Source organism: Phalaenopsis equestris, unplaced genomic scaffold, assembly GCF_001263595.1.
Source record: "Phalaenopsis equestris unplaced genomic scaffold, ASM126359v1 Scaffold000929, whole genome shotgun sequence".
Classification (NCBI taxonomy): Eukaryota; Viridiplantae; Streptophyta; class Magnoliopsida; order Asparagales; family Orchidaceae; genus Phalaenopsis; species Phalaenopsis equestris.
This window is the reverse complement of record NW_018165368.1, coordinates 19,129-36,805: the sequence shown is the minus strand read 5'-3', so window position 1 is coordinate 36,805 and position 17,677 is coordinate 19,129. Positions and strand designations below refer to the sequence as shown.

The window sequence follows — 17,677 nt, the reverse complement described above, 5'->3', positions numbered from 1 at the left end:
CACTTTTATTCATGTGTGTGGAGGCAGCAGTACTAGACCCTCATTTTTGTTCAAATTCTATATAGAATTTCTTTGTCAGGCATTGAATTCTGCCAAGAGCTTTGACACAGATCGTTCAATTCAAATCAAGTTTGCTGCCAAGTGAAGAGCAAAAATAATAAATAAGTATATTGATAGATAATTAAATAAAAACGTGGAAGAATGATTGATTTCTGCTGCATTTAATATGAGTTCAAGTTATATTAGGTTTTGTTTGAGAAGACTATGAAGTTCCGTTCCATTTGAGCGAACGTCGACAAGTGAAAAAATTTTCGTTTGGTGATACAATGTCGAAGCTCTTTCACAAGAATTACAAATTTTTGATGTTTCCGATCGCAGCCGGTCTTCTTCGAATGAACGAATGCAGTTTTTAAAAGAAATGTGTTGAGCTGTGACGCCACTTCGAACAAAGCGAGCGTTTTTTAAATTTGGTAGGGGCGAGACTGCTAGAGTAGTGCCTCTCAGATCATGTAGAGGGCAAATTTATATAAAATTTAACATACTTATTCTACAAGATTATATCATAGTTACAGTTTACTATATCGTATCATATAAGATGACATAAAGAAAATTATACAACGCCTTATTTGATAGCTCAATAGCAAACTGATAGGAAGATAATCAGATGAATCTATAGCTTGTTTTGGCACATTGATCATTATTCTATCAGTACGTACTATATATATAATATATAAGAATACTGGAAATATTAACTTCAAAAAAAAAAAAAAAAAGAATATTTCATCAATCTTATATTTTAGAGTTATCAAATCAAATCAGAATTTATTGGCATGTATAGTATAATATCAAGAATTATTTCACTCACACTCCACAAATATATATATATATATATACAAGCTAATTATTTTTCAGCAAATTTAATTAACAATATAATCTTAAAAAATAATTACACGAGTCCACAAAATTGTTCTTAGTTGAGAGTCAGCATGGATAATCTTGTACTCTAATTAAATATAACAACAGTAATAATTAGTTAAACAGTGATTTTTTTTTTCCATATTAAATAATAGAAGACAATTTCATTGGAATTGTGGTCAAGTATCTTTCTTATTTGAAAATTAATTAAATGCATATAAAATAAAATAAAATAAAATAAATAATTTTTTTTTACCTTCAAACTGTTTCTTTGCAGAGCACAGCTTTTAAGTTTGTGTCAAGTATCTTTCTTATTTGAAAACTAATTAAATGCAAATAAAATAAAATAAAATAAATAAAATAAAGAAATTTTTTTTACCTTAAAACTGTTTCTTTGCAGAGCACAGCTTTTAAGTTTGATCTGGAGATCTTAGTATTGGCCTGTTTGATTGGAAGAGCCCTTCCCCACAACTTCTTCTCCAGCTTAATAATATCCTTCAACGAAAACATGAATATGAAATGCTTTACAGAAATAATGATATTAATAATAAAAGCATTACTGATCATGCAAGCAGGAAAATATATGAAAAATTAAAAAAAAAAAAAACCCAAATTGTTTTTGAAAAGTACAAGGGCTTATTTTGACTGATAAATGCATTAGGATTCATAGTTTATTTTAAAGCTACATAGAAGACCAAGATTATCATTTTCCTTATCTCTCTCTCTCTCTCTCAAAAAAAAAAAAAAAAAAAAAAAAAAAAAAAAAACTCTGAATATACTCTGAGAATAGCTTAAACTGCAAGTTTATGCAGAAGTTACCAGCCAAGTCATTACAACACCAAACTACGGCAAAGATCAATTTTGAAAATATGCTATATATTCCTCCTAAATCCTTCTGTAGTTATTCTTCTCCATTCTCTGCTAGACTCCATCACCTCAGAGACTGTGGGTAATAGAAAGGAGAATTCAAGTGAGTTGCTGCAGGAGATTGAAACACAAAAGGTCTTGCCAAATGAGGAGCTGAAACTGAGCCTCCATGGCTGGTTGGATTAGTCAGCCGAATTCCATTATCTTTGGGTAACTGCTGGCCATGTGGTGGAAAGTAACTGTATGGCCTCTGAAACATAGGATGTGAGACTGGAACATGTGATGAAGCATCTCTTGGTGCAAAAGCTTCATCCGAGTCATCAATCATAATCACCTCCTTCCTCGTGCAGGCTCCTCCATGGTTCACATTTCTTTGGTGAAAACTTGGTAAACAGTAGTGTGTCTGCAAACCCATCATTGATGGAGACTGATTACAAGCCGCGAAAGAGAATGTATCGTGGTTTGGAACAACGGAATATGAAGTAAAACCCAATGGTGAAGGCAAGGCCTGAGCATTGGAGTTATCTGTGGCTGGAGACTGGATCTTTGGAAGCTGAGCAGAATCTTCATTGTGCACCACCATCAAATCCTTTCCCATTAATCTAAGGATGGAATTGGAGCTAGACTGTGTTGGTGTTCCACTTGATGGGCTCGTTGAGCCAACATCACTGAAAGCTCTTGTTAGAATTGATTCAGTAGGCGATTCAAGGGATGGTGTATGAGCATAGTAGGAGTTGCTTGGCCTGATATGGACATTAGGAGGTAGTTTCTGTTTTGTGGGTGTCATGTCTCCAGCCATGAAGCTTTGCCAGGAGCAGCAACAAGGATGATAATCTGTAGGATGCTGAAGTTTCTTCACAGTAGAATCCAGCTCAACTTTCTCATTTCTCTCAATGCCGATTGCTCGATTTATTTCGATCGCTGCCATCAATGGCAGTGGGGAACCTGACTTACCATGTGTGGTTGAAAGCACTGAAGCTTTTGAATGGTGATCATTTGGAGAGATGGTAGAGGCGCTCGAAGCAGGAGAAATAGATGGCTCTCTACAACCAACCAATATAGGCTCTTGATTTGGAGCTGAAGCATCCAAGGCTATTGGAGAGTTCGCCCTTGGGATATCTATTCTTAGATCTCCATGACTAGTTAAACAAGCACTAGATGTAGCCTTAGCTTGAGATTCCACACCTCCAATTTCTAGTTTTTCTGGTGCTGCTTTATCTTGTTTGTCAAGATATTTCCGTGGCAGTGGCATTTCCTTTTCTTCGATCAGCATTGTCAGCTTCATTTTTCGGTTCATGTTGAGCTGAAAGTCTTGATCTTTACTGATTAATGGAGTAGGTATGATGCAACTAGCATCAGCATCTTCCAATAAAGAATCCTTGTTAACATTCTGATCAACTTGAATTTCAGAATTTCTTGTTTGGATATCCTGGCACTGAGTGCCTACTGGATTTAAGAGTTGCTTAGTGACCTCTTCTTGTCCAGGGAAGGAAGGTTTAGCAGATCCATGCTGCCTTGGATTGCCATCAGAGGAAAACTCTCCTATCCTCCGATCAGTCCACGTAAGTAATGAACGATGCTTGCGGAACTTGATGGTGCTAGAGTTTGATTCGCCCAATGTTGAAACTCTTTTGGTTTTCATAGGAACAAGATAGGTCTGATCAGCTGACCTCTTCTTGTGTGTTTTAGGAGAAGTATGAGACTTCTCTTTTCTCCCCACATAAAATTCTGCCTCACTAGTGCTTCTTGGTGATGACAACGAAGAACCCGATGCTTTCGACAGTTTCAGGAGAACATTAGCTGAAGTAGCTTCTGATGGCCATGTTCGAGGACTTTTCTCCTGATTTTCCTTGTTTTGAATAGGATTTGAACTGCAGTCCACTGTTTTGGCTTCTAATGATTGATAGAGTTTTCCAAAATGGATTTTTGAACCCGAAGGGACATTTGATGCTGGTTTCCTTGTCTCCAACATTTGCTTCTGAGTATCTGGTTTGGGATGCTCCAAGATTTTATGGAAGTTTTTCTTGCCTACTTTTTTGGGAAGATCTGAACGTTTTGAGCTCGGCCAGTTTTTTAAGGTCGCCGATCCACAATTAAGACTTTGATCTGCTTCACCTGATAATTGAACAGGCGATCCTTCGTCCTCTTGATGAGATTCTTCACGAGGAACCACTTTAGGTTCTGCTTGGACCTGATCATAAAATCATGCAGTTAAGCCACCAGATATATACCAAACTTGCTACATTTTAACTAGTGAAACACAACTACTTCTATTTATTTATTTATTCATTTAAGTAAAGCCACTCCTACTTTCATAAAAGAAGTACTAATAGGGAATTAAAAGTGTGATAATATCTTTAATGGATCATATAAAACTAAAAGTGTTGAATAATTACTTGCAACTCAAAATAGGAAACTGCAAGCATAAACCTTTCATAATTGTCTAAAAAGATAAATACTGCTAAGTTTAAAACAAACAAGCAAGAAATAATATTGTATCACTGGGGCTAGCAACAAAGCGGTTTCATTCTTTACTGTTTGGAATAATAATAATTGCTGCAGCAAACTGTGGTTTGTCATATATTGGGCCACCTATGTTCTGAAGTGTTAAATGTAAGGAAAATAATACAAGGATTTACTTCGAAGTTTTTTCATAACTACACTTGCATCAGAATTCTCATTCATTATAAATTTAAGTGTTTAGCTTCACCCTCCAAACAAATTTAGACAAATATGGGATTGGGCTCCATTTTGTTTAGGTGGATAGATCAATAATAAAACTTCCAAGCAAAAGTTTATTATGTAATCCTCTTCACAATATGGTTGGTCCAAGTAAGCAAAATGGAGCCCGATTTCATTTATTGAGTAAATTAATATGTATTAAATAAGAAGAATACAACAAACAATCAGATAAGCTTACTGAAAAACTTATAAACAAACGAATTGCCAAAGATTAGTGCAGGCATACCTCATTTTTGAATAGACTGAAGGAGCTTAATTTCTTGTTCCTCATTTTTAACCTCATTTTCTTTGAATATGTGGAGGTAATTTTTTTCTTTTTTTTGATTAAAATGATATTTTCTTCTTGAACACTTTTGATGTTCCTCCTTGGCCTGAAATCTTCTCTCGATAAAACTTGGGGAGCATCATTGAACTTGGACAAGATCCGAAGCTTAATTCCATTGGAATCAACATACACAGCTCCTTCAGTCTCCTCATTTCTAGGTTCTAAAGGCGGCAACTTTGGCTTCTTAGGCTCCAAATTAACCTCAGGAGACGATGCCACCACAGACAAATTAGTTGCCCAGGTTCTACCATTCCTCCTATCGAGATCTTCCAGTGTGCAGCTGGGAGCAGTAGCATAAATATCCTCCATCAGTCTTTTCTTCCTAGGCTTCAACTTGAGCTTTGGCAGTTTGTCCACAGCCAGAGTAGCGTCAGACTCCATGGAAAGACACTGATCCATATGAGCGTTTAAAGTTGTGTTTGAGGAGGAAGAAAATGCCTTGCACACAGGGCAAACCTTTGATGCCATGATATCAGATGCGGTAGAAGTAATAGATGTTTCTTCCGATTGGATTGTTTCAGGTATCAGCCTGCACTTGTTTAGCACTGGTTCACCTATGGGAGCTGAGATTATCTCTATATCACAGAGGTTTGTCACCGATGAGCCAATTTCACAAACGTCATTTACCAAGTTATGATCATATTTATCCTGCTCGCACAAACATCCGACTTCAGCTTTATCTGAACACCTTAGAAGATCATTCTGGTCTGATGTTGAGCACAAGTGGTCAGTTCGGGTTGAACTAGGCTCTCCATCCACTAGCGGTGCAGTTTCTTCGCTAACCTGTGATGAACTGATTGCAACCTTTTCAGCTTCTGATACTGAGCTTACGAGACAATGAGCTCTTACAGAATTGGGAGGTTCAAAAGGTGGCAGTAAATCTCGGATGCCATGTTTCAGGCAAAGTTGCAATAACTGGCTAGGAAATGGCCAACTTTTGCCGATGCTTTTATTTCTTAACGCAAATACATGGTCTCTGCCAACCAAAAATTGGATCTTTAATACTGCTGTTAATAATAGAACCATCAATTATGACAAAAAATAATATCTTTAGCTACTTTTCAAACCCCACCACTCATCAAATTCAACGGAAGGTTACATAAGCAAAAAACTTGGATATGGAAGGTGGGATCTTTTTCAGTTTAGCAGCCTTTCAATAAGACAACTTAGAATCATAATCATATGTAATTTCTTATTATAGGAAATCAATTAACTCTCACAACCATACAAAAACTCCATAAAGAGGCGATGCTCTCTTATGTAAACAGCAACAGTGACAAAAACAAAAACAAAAAAAAGTTTTAAGTATAATATGATATAAATCAAATCGTTGAACCAAAAGAAGTTAGAGGAGAGAAGTAAGGAGAGCATAAAATCAGAAAAGGAAAAAAGTTAAATAAACACAAGCTTCAACATGGATGGATCTCCAAGACTTTTAGCAGAACATCAGGCAGCATAAGCACAAAGCAAAAGATCTATCTAACCGAAGTGGAAGTCAACATCAGCTGTGAGGATTCAACCACAGAAAGGGATAAGGCTCTGCGAAAGCATCCATATAACTGATGAACAAATATGAGAATCTCAGATCCATTTATTGAATTTGGATAGGAATCCATGTAAGAAAAAGTGTTCCCTAGCACTACTTAACCCATCAGACCACAGAATACTATTAAGACAATCACAGAGAGGAAGTACATGAAGAAGATAAAAAAGATAGCAAGGACATAAACAGTTACCTGATGGAGAAATTGCTAGTCCGTGCCTCACCAAATCTTACGACGGGATCTGCCTCCTGAAGTGGAAGCTGGTCAGAATCCCTCTCATCAGCTCTGAATCCTGAAACCTTATAAGAAGAACACGAGGGATCTGAAGAGTTTACAGGCGATAACATCTGAAGATGGCCTCGTCTCCTTGGTCCCTGGCTCTTGCAATATCTGTAGCCCAAGAGCTAAACTGCAACTGGGCTTGTTCTTCTCCTTAGCTTCCAGCATAACAGATGGATTTTAGCACCTCACTGAAAACCCCTCAAGATTAATTCAAAGGGAGGACACAAATCCCCAACAACACTCCTTAACAGATCTGATGGTGCCTGCAGGATGAGAAAGAGAGATTTAGTATAGGATTCAAAGTTGAAACTCACGAACAGTAGACGGATGCTTCCAGAACATTATTTTATGTACTTCAAACCCACGAATACTTGGAAAATAAGAAAGGAGAAACAGGCCAGGCAGGATGGAGTTCAAAAGTCTTGTATAGAAACTACTGGAACCTATCATTTTATGTGAACAAAGCGATTAAAAATCGGTGGCCCTACTGAAAGGAGCCAGCTTTCAAGCAAATAGTGTAGGAGGGGATAAGAATAAGAGATTAAGAGTTCATATTTCATGACAGGTACCGAACCAAGAAGGAGAAAATGACAAAAAATATCAGGAAACAGAAGAACTTAAGCCCTCGAATCAGAAGGAATCCCAAACTTTGATTTCTAGAATCAGGCAAAGAGGAAGTGGGGTTGAGTGGTCAAAGCAATTTATGCATGGAATAAGAACATGAAATAAGAGAAAGAAGAAAGTGGGCTAAGAAATCAGACAGCTATCCAGGAGCATAAACCTAGTTTCAGGTCTTCCTTTGATGGTACTTTTTCCCGGCGATTAGAGAAAAATAACAGACGATTTGAAGAGATGATAACTAAAAAAGCCATGGCAAAGCAGATCGGACTAAGATCACCAGCAAATCTACAGTTAATCGTCCAGTACAGTCCAAAAGACAGCTCTTTGAGACAAATCAGAATCCAAATTAAAAGAAAAGGTTTACGAGAGAATGAAAAGGGCAAAGAGGAAAAGAAGGAGTTTTAGAACAAAGTTCCAAAGAGAAACCCATGCCTGGCTGTCATGGAAGAATCCTTATAAGAACTCATAAAGAAGAACGAGACGTGGGAATCTATAAGAAAGGGGAAAACAACAAAGACATGAAGAGAAACCAAGAAGAAAACGAAGATATTAAGCAGGACGAGAAAAAAAAAAAAATTGCCCTTTTTCTTTTGCCCTTTTTCTTCGTGACAGAAACTCATCCAAGCCATACCCCTTCATGAACGCCAACAACAACAGAGTGAGAGCAAGCAAGCTTTGACGATGGCAGCTGAGTGTTCAAAGCTTCTTCAAACGCACCAAGGAGAAAGCACCGAAAAATCAAATAAGAAAGAGAGAGAGACAGAGAGAGACAGAGAGAGGAGGTGGAGGAGGAGGAGGAGATGATTTTCTAATCTTTCTACGCAGAGAAACAACACCACCCACTCACGGATCAACGGCATCAGGTTCTCCACCCAAAAGCAAGCCCAGCACCACATTAACAGCAAACAGGAGAAGAGAGAGAAGATAAAGAGAGAACGAGAGAGAAAGTGGGCAAAGGAAATGAAGGGTCTTTGCGGGGTATTGTCCTATCCAATAGCTTTCCTTTTTCTTCTCTTGCGTGGTACAGATATTATGAATTGTAAGGCCATACTGTTATTTTGGTCCAATTCTTTCACTAAATTATGACAAGAACCCTCAGTTCTTCTCGAAACTCCCGAACAACATAAAAATTCAAAGTTCAATAGTTATTTTATTTTTATTTTATTTTTTAAATTTTTGATGATGTTCAGGACGGTGATATCAACGGCAATACATGTAAAAACCTTGGTAAACTTATTATGATTGTTAATTGAATCATTTACACCAAATCAAATGTCATTGTGAAATAAGTATTCATCTATATTAACATATAAGTTTAAAAATTTATATATTTGCATGTGTCGCATTCAATTTTATGAAAATTTAATACAAATACAAGTTAAATATTGATGCTTCGTTATCATTATTTGCACGGAAATTTATGATGATAGAGATTACCTACTTAATTTTGAATGAAAATCTAGCAAATATATAAATAAGATATGAATTTAACAAAAAAACAAAATAATTATTATGTGAAAAAAATATCTAAAATGGGAAAATTATATGGGGTTTAATCCAACATAAGTGATTTTCTCTTAAATATTATAGGTTATAAATGAGCATTTCTCTTTAATTGGGGATTCAATATAGTATGTATAAGGATTGTAGAATGAATTCTATGATAGAAGTTGGAGGAGTTTGGAGTTATCTTCAAAAAATCACTTGTGACATGCAGAGTCCGACCCATGTAGGGTCCAATTGCCCCCACAATATTTCTTGAAATATCATTTTGTCCTTCGTTGCACTCACCTCTCCCACATTGGGTTTAGGGGGGCGACAGTTTGCCCCTTCAAGAAAAGAGGTTGATTCCTCCCCTAATGACATATTCAATCATTCTTCGTTCAATAGAGGAGTCAAGATGACGTGAAGTTTAGCATAATCATGTTGTTCAAAACATGTTTATGCCCTATTTGTAATTGTGCCTAATTTCAGGTTTTTCGCGCCGCCACTTACTTAGCATTCATACCATATCATCTGACACCTAAGCGTGGGTATCGTAACGCTTATGCGCCAGAGTGTAGCGCCTAAGCGGTGCTTAGGCAATGCCTACTATTTGTGCTCTCTGGATTTTGGACGAATTTTTGGCATGTTGGGCGCCTAAGCGCTGCTGACCTGGTGCCTAGATTCCAAGCCACAAGTTTCTCCGATTCAATCATTTTAAGTCCTGTTCAATCTCAATTTTTGTTGTAATCTTTAACACACTACATAAACCTTCCTTAAAGTGCACCATAAACATACAAAATGCAAATAATTAAAGGCATTTTATACAAAATTTAAAAACATATCAAAATCCCCCAAACTTGAAGGTTACTTGCCCTCAAGTAACAACAAAATTTTAACATTTGATTTTATAGAACATTTTAGAAATGGGCTTTCATTAGTCACCACATGCAATCAAACTTCCAAAGATACATAAATAATGAGCAAATGCTTCTATTGATTTATTCCTTCACCGTTGATTCATGAAGCTTTTAATTCTTCAAATATTATCTAATCTCATATTTATTTTGAGGGATTTAGTAGATTCTAAGCTAATAAAACTAAATATGTCAAATTTTAAAAGTTCAACCATCTATTAATTTTAATTGAACTGTTATTAATTTATACAAATCAAAATTACTTTGAATTAAGGAATGTTGCAAACTTCTTAATTTTAAAAGAGACAATCGTGAAACTAATTTTTCCTCGGGCTTCTCCTGAAGCTTCTCCTCAATGTTTCATTCATATATTCATTCTTTCTTTCCTCTAGGATTTACTTTTTTTTAATCCCATATTTTGATAAATAATTCCTTTTTTCATGCATATTATAGATGATTATTATATCTGAATTAACCAATTTTATGATTTTGAATTCCACTAAGTTCTCCATAAATTAAATTACCCCAACATTCCCTTTCCATTTAAGATTTATGAAATACAAATTGTTAGCATAAAACTCAGATTAAGTGGGGGCAATTTTTTTAAGAAGATACACATCTAGTTGCTATTAACTGGACAAATAAATAAATTTTCTTAAAATTAAATATGCTGATTAAATAAGCAATAGTTGAATTTCAAAGATCAATCTAAACATATTTTAGTTTAATTTAAATAGAACTATAAGTAATTTATCGACGTATCTCCTTTTTTTACGTTTTTATGGCCCCAAATTCACCCACATTTTACTGAAGTCAACAACGATCAAATTCTAAGACTTTGTTAACAAATGTACAAATAACTTATAGTGACATAATTCTCCCCCCAAACTTATCACAAATAATTGCATATATAAAATGCATGAAATGATATCACAATGGCATATAAAACCAATACAATCCAACAACTCAACAGCACGTGTAGAAACAGAAAATATTAACAATAACATATAGAACAGTAACAACAAATTAACTAAAAATACAAGACATCAGTCTAAGTTAGTTACAACAAATAAGGATCTAAATATGAAATAAAACTCATGCATAACAATAAAGTTCCACATAATATCAATACAAGTCACATTACACAAATAATATAACATAGCAACAACAAAAATACAATGAATAGCAACAACATTCAACCAAGGCAAAACAGTCAAGAGCACACTAGAAGCAACAATATCAATCACCCCCTTCTTCTTCATTATCATCTTCTTCTTATTCTGCTTCCTCCTCCGGGTCTTCCTCTATTGGCCCGCGGGCATTCTCATAAAGTGTATACTTATTGTGTGCTGGAAAAACCACCAGGTTTGGCCCTCCTAACCATTGTTTTCTCTTATACATTTCCAGCTTTGTAGCCTGGAAATCAATAATATAATTGAATTGGCTCTTATTTTGGTAATCCATATGAGACGCATCGGCCATCAAATCATAAACCTCAGTCTAAATGATTGATGTATCATCTTCAAGTGTATTAAGAGGCTCGATGATAGAAGCCATGGACGTAAAAGTAAAAGGTCTAGAAGTAGAAGAGGAAGGATGGGAGGAACTCTCACCACACTCAAATAAAGTGTGTCAACTATAAACCTCTATATACCTTTTGAAAATAGGCGTAAGGGGTTGTTGTTGTTACTCCCAACTCTTATAAGTAAACCCAACAAGCATACATAGAGAAGAAATCATGGAGGGGTGGTCAAGTCCAATAGTGGGTCCTCCTTTCAACATATTTCAAATAGAATGACTAATCATCGAACCCACATCGATACTTTTCTTGGAATGAATGCAAAAATTCATAGGTGGCCTTTCCCTGGTAACTTCGCCAAGTTTTGTGGAAGGTAAGAGTTTGGCCGAAATATCAATGCCAAGCTTTGGATTTTGACAGATAATGCAGTAGAAGGGAAATTGATTTTTCTGTCGTCTCTCACCTTCCATGCCTCTACTCTTCTTAAAAAAGATACCATAAAGATGAGAAAAACTATAGAAGAAACAGTTAGGATTAGCAGGCAAATGATACATATCATTAATTTTGATAGAAGAGAAAACAACATACTTTCCTCTAACAAACATGAAATCAGAAGTTGATTCAGGCAGATTTGCGAAAAAATCCCGCACAATGAAAACATAGCAATTCCAGTATTGCCCCTCGACCCTCACCCATTAGATGGATGACACCTTCGACAGAGGGTATATTGTGTAGAAGGGAGACTTGTAAGTAATCTATTTTTAACGTTAGAATAAGTTCAGTTTTCATCTCAATTTTTGTTGTAACTAATATTTAAATTTCATGTTCTTTCCTTCCAGGTCACCCGTGACGCACATCATGAAGATCATCTGGAGCAAGTATGATTAGAAATTTCTGTCTCGAAAACATATCTCGATTCCAATTCGGGACATGTGGTTTTAAGAGTTTGAGATATGATTATTTAATTTGAAATAGAATGCTAATTTCTACTTTTTTTATACCATTCTAACTTCCATAATTTATAATTTACAGAGGTCCTTCTAGAGGTTACTAGAGCATCACCGACACATTTTTTAGGTTTTTAGTAGACATCGGATGGGCAACATGTTCACTACAGAGCAGAAGAAGGGAAAGAAGCCCATATGGGTAGGTGAGGATGTCTGGGCAGACCTGAATTGAGCCTCGATCACTTCGGATTACTAGAGAAAAAGATAGAAAAACTAGCAAAATAGGAAGATAGACGGAGCTAGTGGGCTGCACTCTACATTAGAGGTTCAATCCCCCACACAGAGCACTACTAGAGACTAGTAAGATTATCTCAAAATTCAAAAACTTAAACATTTATGTAAATGTGTGATACTTATCATTATCTCATGTACACGGGTCAAACAAATTGACTGAGAGCCATCCTCTGCAGAGTTGCATGTCTTGGTGCAGTGCTGATGGAGCACGAAATAGAAAATCAGATGCAATCTTTGCAATTACATTTACCATATATCATGATGAAATTCTGACGTAAAAACATTTGTATCAGACATAGGTTGATGCAAGTTGGTGTCGACCTTTAGTGGATGAAAAGCAACACTAAGTTTTTATCGGTACTTTTTTTTTATGAAAACTTTCAATGACCGAGATATTAGACCCCCAATTCGACATAACAAGAAGTTTGACGCAAATGTCAACACTATTTCATTTATCAATGCTCATTTAAAGTCGAATTTTTTTTTACACAAATGAGAGGCTAATGGCAATTTGTGTCGAATATACCCATGATTAGCATTGAAAAATCGCGATGTTAATCTACTCAATTCTTATAGTGCCTAATATGAGTAGCAAGCCCGATTATAGTAGAAGGTTTGGGAGAACTTGTAGGTCTAGTGGGCCCCAGTGTTGCGGTGGAAGTGCTAATCATCATAGAACTAGTGGTATTTGAAGAGGAGTGTAAAACACTGTTTCTTCCTATAGTATGTCGCATTCGATTGCATCAGTAATTAAAGTGGTTGTTCTCCCTTCCCGCCTGAAGCCATTTGTAACAAGAAGAAAAAAATTAACTAGATTAATGATAATTAAGAAATACTATAAGTACAAACCTAAACAAGTACAAAAAAGACACTCTATAAGTACAAGAACGATACACCAAAAATAAAAACACAAAATATAAAAGCAAGAAGACACAAAATTAAGGCAAGAAAAATATCATAAGTAAGTACAAGTACGACACAACAAAAGTAAAAGAAGGACACATAATAGATAGCGCGAATAATAGAAGCTAGTACTATATTAGGTAAAAGCAAAAATAAACTAAATTCTAAAAGTACATACAAATCCTATTTTATTTCATCAGACGAATTAACTGATGATGAACTTTGAATTGCTTCATTCATATCATTATCATACTCATCCACAATCTAAGTAACATCTTCATATAACCCAATGATATCCTTGAAGGTATTTTCTTGCTTAATAGAATAAAGTTGAATATAAAAATCTGACTTTTTTTGCTCATAACGAGCATGTTCAATAATTCTTTGTACCTCAATAATGTCTCTATGTTTAGTCTTTAAAATCATGACTCAATTAATTTTGTCCCTTAGTATCAGAGAATTTAAGATAATATACCTGATTGACTTGATATGCTGAAATAAATGGACCAAAATTTCTATATCTTATATTCAATTTTACTTCAATAATATCATTGGTGTTCCTATTCTTTGATTAAGAACATGATCAAACCACTCAAAATTGAATAAAAATGTATTGTGCTAAACACAACTTGAATTTAACAAATGCATGATAATTTAAGAATGTTGTAGTAGCTGATCTCACTATCCATGTGGATATTTTCTTAAACACAACAACATAATTATGTCTTCTTTTCATTAGACCCAAAACTCATCTGAAATCTATAACCATTCACATCAAATATTTCCCATATACTAATATTACAATTAGGTTACTAAGTAAGACCTATTAAGCCCATATCTGTAATGTAGTTGTTCCGATTATGAACCTATTACAAATTTTAATATAAAATTATTTTTAAACCAAGTGTTTAAATTTCATACTAATGAATTGAAAATTTCATACTAATGAATTGATCAGTTAGTTGAACGTACGTGTAATTTGGCATGTTAGAAATTCTTATGTAGCCTTTTTGTCTATTGTTGACCTCACTTTTAGTTGAGGTTTAGTTTTCCTTCTTTAGTTGCCTAAGGTCTAGCCATAGGACTTTCCTGTTGACTATTCTTAGAAAACTAGAAAGGAACCCTCATCATTAGAAATTCTAAACTCCTCATTGCTCGACTTGAAGTTCCACATATTGGTCCTAACCTCTAGCAATTAATAGGTGGAGTCAGTATGGAGGATCTCAAGAAGAATTCCCATAGGACAGCTTGACCTTAGGGTTGACCCTGGGTGTTGGTTTGGAGTTAGTTCACTCACTTACATTCACTTTTCACTTTCACCCCCACAATCACTCACAAACCCTGAACTCAAATTGTTGACTTTGATCTATTGATCTTTTGGGAGACTCATGTAGATGGTGCCCCTAGGCTAGGGTTTAGGTAAAACTAGTACATAGAGGACTCAAATAGGGATTTCATTGGTCCATGGCTGATATAAGGTGGTTGGCACCCCAATTATACCAAAATGTCCAACTTGACCTTTTGCTCCTAAATCCACCCAAATTACTTAAATGCCCTTGGAACCCTAAATTTGGTCAAAAACCTCAAATTCATCCAAAATACCCAAATTGGTTCAAAAATTATTTCAAACCATTTGAAAATACCTAAATTGCCCAAAACCACCCAAAATTACCAAAATACCCCAAAATTTGCCAAAATTACAAAAATACCTTTGACACGCCAAACTTTACCAAAACACCCAAAAACACTCCAAATATCTCCAAAGCTAATTTGAACCCTTCAATTGAACCCAGTTTGGCCAATTTAACCATTTTGGCCAAAACCCCCAAATTGTATTTAAAGGCCTAATTTCCCCAAATTCACCTCAAATGTCCATTAATTTGGCCCCAATTTCCCTCAATTTCAATCCTAAACTCAAATTCATCTTTCAAATGACCAATCTAAACAAAATCCAAGTCAATGACCAATCTAAACAAAATTCAAGCCTAATTGGCCCATGCTTTTAGCTCAATTTTGATCTAAGTCAAACCCCCAATTTTGATCCTATGACCTAATCTTACCTAATTGAACCCCATAGCACACTTGATTTGCCCCAATTTGAATTCTAAACTCTTCATAACAATCCTACACATCAAATTTGACCCTCAATTGGTCCTGGTAAAGCCTAAATTCACTCAATGTTGATCCAAGTCCAAAAATCCTCAAATTTGCCCCAAATTGTCTATGTCCCCAAATTCCACCAAATTGAATGCCCTAACCCCAAAATTGACACCCAATTTATGTTGAAAACTCTTCATGAAATTTCTATGGACCATTTCCAACCATCAATTTAAAATTAGCCCAACCTAGACCCAAGTCTAGTCCAACATGTCCAAATTGACCAAAATCTCAAAATCCTTCAAATTGAGCTTAAATTGGAACTCAAAATCACTTCAATCCTTCACCAAAAATCTTCATAACAATTATCTACACAATGTTGATCAATCAATTGGTATCTACACATCTACACAATGTTGATCAATCAATTGGGCGTAAATTCATGGCTAGCCTAACTCAAACCCAACCTTTGGCCATTTGGACCCAAATTAGACCCAAGCACTAAAGGTGAAAGTTGACCTAGCCATGTCAAATTTATCAAGGCAAGACTTCTATAGTTAACTTTTGGATCCTAGTGACCAAGCTAGACTCACTTAACACACCCTAGATGAGCCATGGAGCAAAGGTCCCCTAAATGAAAGTATTTGTTTCCTAAATTGCTTAAGCCAAAGATATCTCTGTCAAAACCTATCACCAGCACAAATTAATTGTTGTGATAGATTCCTCTGAGGTTTCTGAGCCACCTAAGCACCTCCCTTGCCATGGCCAACCACCCTGTTTGCCAGAGGAGCCAAAATCGAGACCCCCATGCTTAAGTTCAAACCCATTTTCACCCATCCAATGTGTCTAGCTTTGATTGGTGTTTATCATCTTGAAGCCCTCCACCTAAGCTCCATCTTGCACCCAAATGAAGGTCATGACACCAACCCTAAGCTGTTTTACTTAAACCCCTCTTCCATGGCTAAAAGGGGACCAAAAAAGTTTTCTTGAGGGAACCCTGTTAAACCTATTTCCAGAGCTCCTCCAAGTCTTCACAACTCCATTGCAACCATTCTTTGGTCATCTTCCCCATCACTGGAGCTCATTTTTTTAGCTCAAAATCAGGGCGAACTTCAGCCTTCCTCAAAACTCTCTCAAACCCCAAATTGATTTGCTCTTGAACTTCACCAGAGTAAGTACCAGAGTAAGAGAGGAAAATCCCCATCAAAATCCCTCTCTGTTGAGCCCTCAAACCTATCCTTAGACCAAGGCTGCTCCACCCTCTGATCAAACTCATACTTGGAGCCTTCACCAGAGGAAATCACATCCACAAGGTTCGTTAGACTCCACTGAAGCTTCCACAAAAACCCAATCAAGGCTCCAATCAAGGCCTCACCTCTTGGGTAAAGGTATAGCTCACTAACCCTAATTTTGGGCTCAATTTGGACCTTTGTGAAGAAAACTTTCAATTCATAACAATGTAACTGTATAGATGTACTCGTCTTGAGTAGATGAAGGTGCAGGAAAAAACCTGAAATGAGTCTAGACCAAGATCTTAGGGTTTAAAGTTGGATGATTCATGGGTTTTGGCTATCAGGGATGATGACGGAGAGCCGTCTGATTGAGCGTGTATCAGATGGATGGAAGAAATCGAGCCGGATAGAGCCTTCGTGCGTGAACAGCAGGACGCGTGGCAGCCAAATCAGACTGCGGCACCGAACCAAGAAGTGGCGCGTGGCATTTCAGGGAGGAGGAGGATGTCGAGATGCGTGATTAGGATAAATATAAAATTAAAGCTTTTCCTTAATTAAATAAATAACAGATCTTTAAAAATTCATAACTTTTCATAGAAAAGTCATAAAAATAAAAGAAAAATGCCCTCTTGCTCAGTGAATAGAGGAGAAAAGTGTAGATGGAAAATAAAAATTATTTTCAAAACATATGATTAATTATTTTTCAATATATTATTTTTAATGAGTTAAATGCCCTATGTAGTATTTTAATTCTCCATCGCAAAGGAGATGTTCACTTATTTTTCCAAGGTCAGAGAGCATCTATATGCTTCTAACCCTAATTTTCAAGCTAAGGTGACCATTTTGACTTATTTTAATTATATGAAAAAAATCACTTGAAAAATTATGAGAACAATTTTAGTAGGTTTCCTCTGATCAGAGAAGTCTAAGAAAAATAATGTGATGCTTTGAATCATTTTCTGAATTTCTATACTTAATTAAATGTATATG

At 35.9% G+C, this 17,677-nt stretch overlaps 1 protein-coding gene across 2 annotated transcripts; it reads right to left on the bottom strand.

The window, feature by feature from the left end:
* Positions 1-1,553: 1,553 nt before the first annotated feature.
* Positions 1,554-8,309, bottom strand: LOC110032351. Of its 2 annotated transcripts, none has more exons than XM_020735949.1 (4): positions 7,928-8,309; positions 6,586-6,938; positions 4,751-5,825; positions 1,554-3,973 (listed from the first exon to the last, which is right to left on the bottom strand). In XM_020735949.1, the coding sequence occupies exons 2-4, from the start codon at positions 6,738-6,740 to the stop codon at positions 1,847-1,849; spliced, it is 3,357 nt and encodes a 1,118-aa protein (XP_020591608.1). In that variant the 5' UTR covers positions 6,741-6,938; positions 7,928-8,309; the 3' UTR covers positions 1,554-1,846. The 2 variants fall into 2 exon arrangements, with proteins under 2 accessions (XP_020591608.1, XP_020591607.1); XM_020735948.1 differs by having other exon boundaries at positions 8,144-8,309.
* Positions 8,310-17,677: the final 9,368 nt, after the last annotated feature.

Excerpts from the sequence above, each read along its gene's own strand:
- LOC110032351 (XM_020735949.1), bottom strand. The coding sequence starts at position 6,740 with ATGTTATCGCCTGTAAACTCTTCAGATCCCTCGTGTTCTTCTTATAAG. Across the intron at positions 5,826-6,585 it reads ACTAGCAATTTCTCCATCAG|AGACCATGTATTTGCGTTAA; the intron begins GTAACTGTTTAT and ends TTTGGTTGGCAG. Across the intron at positions 3,974-4,750 it reads TCAGTCTATTCAAAAATGAG|GTCCAAGCAGAACCTAAAGT; the intron begins GTATGCCTGCAC and ends TTTTATGATCAG.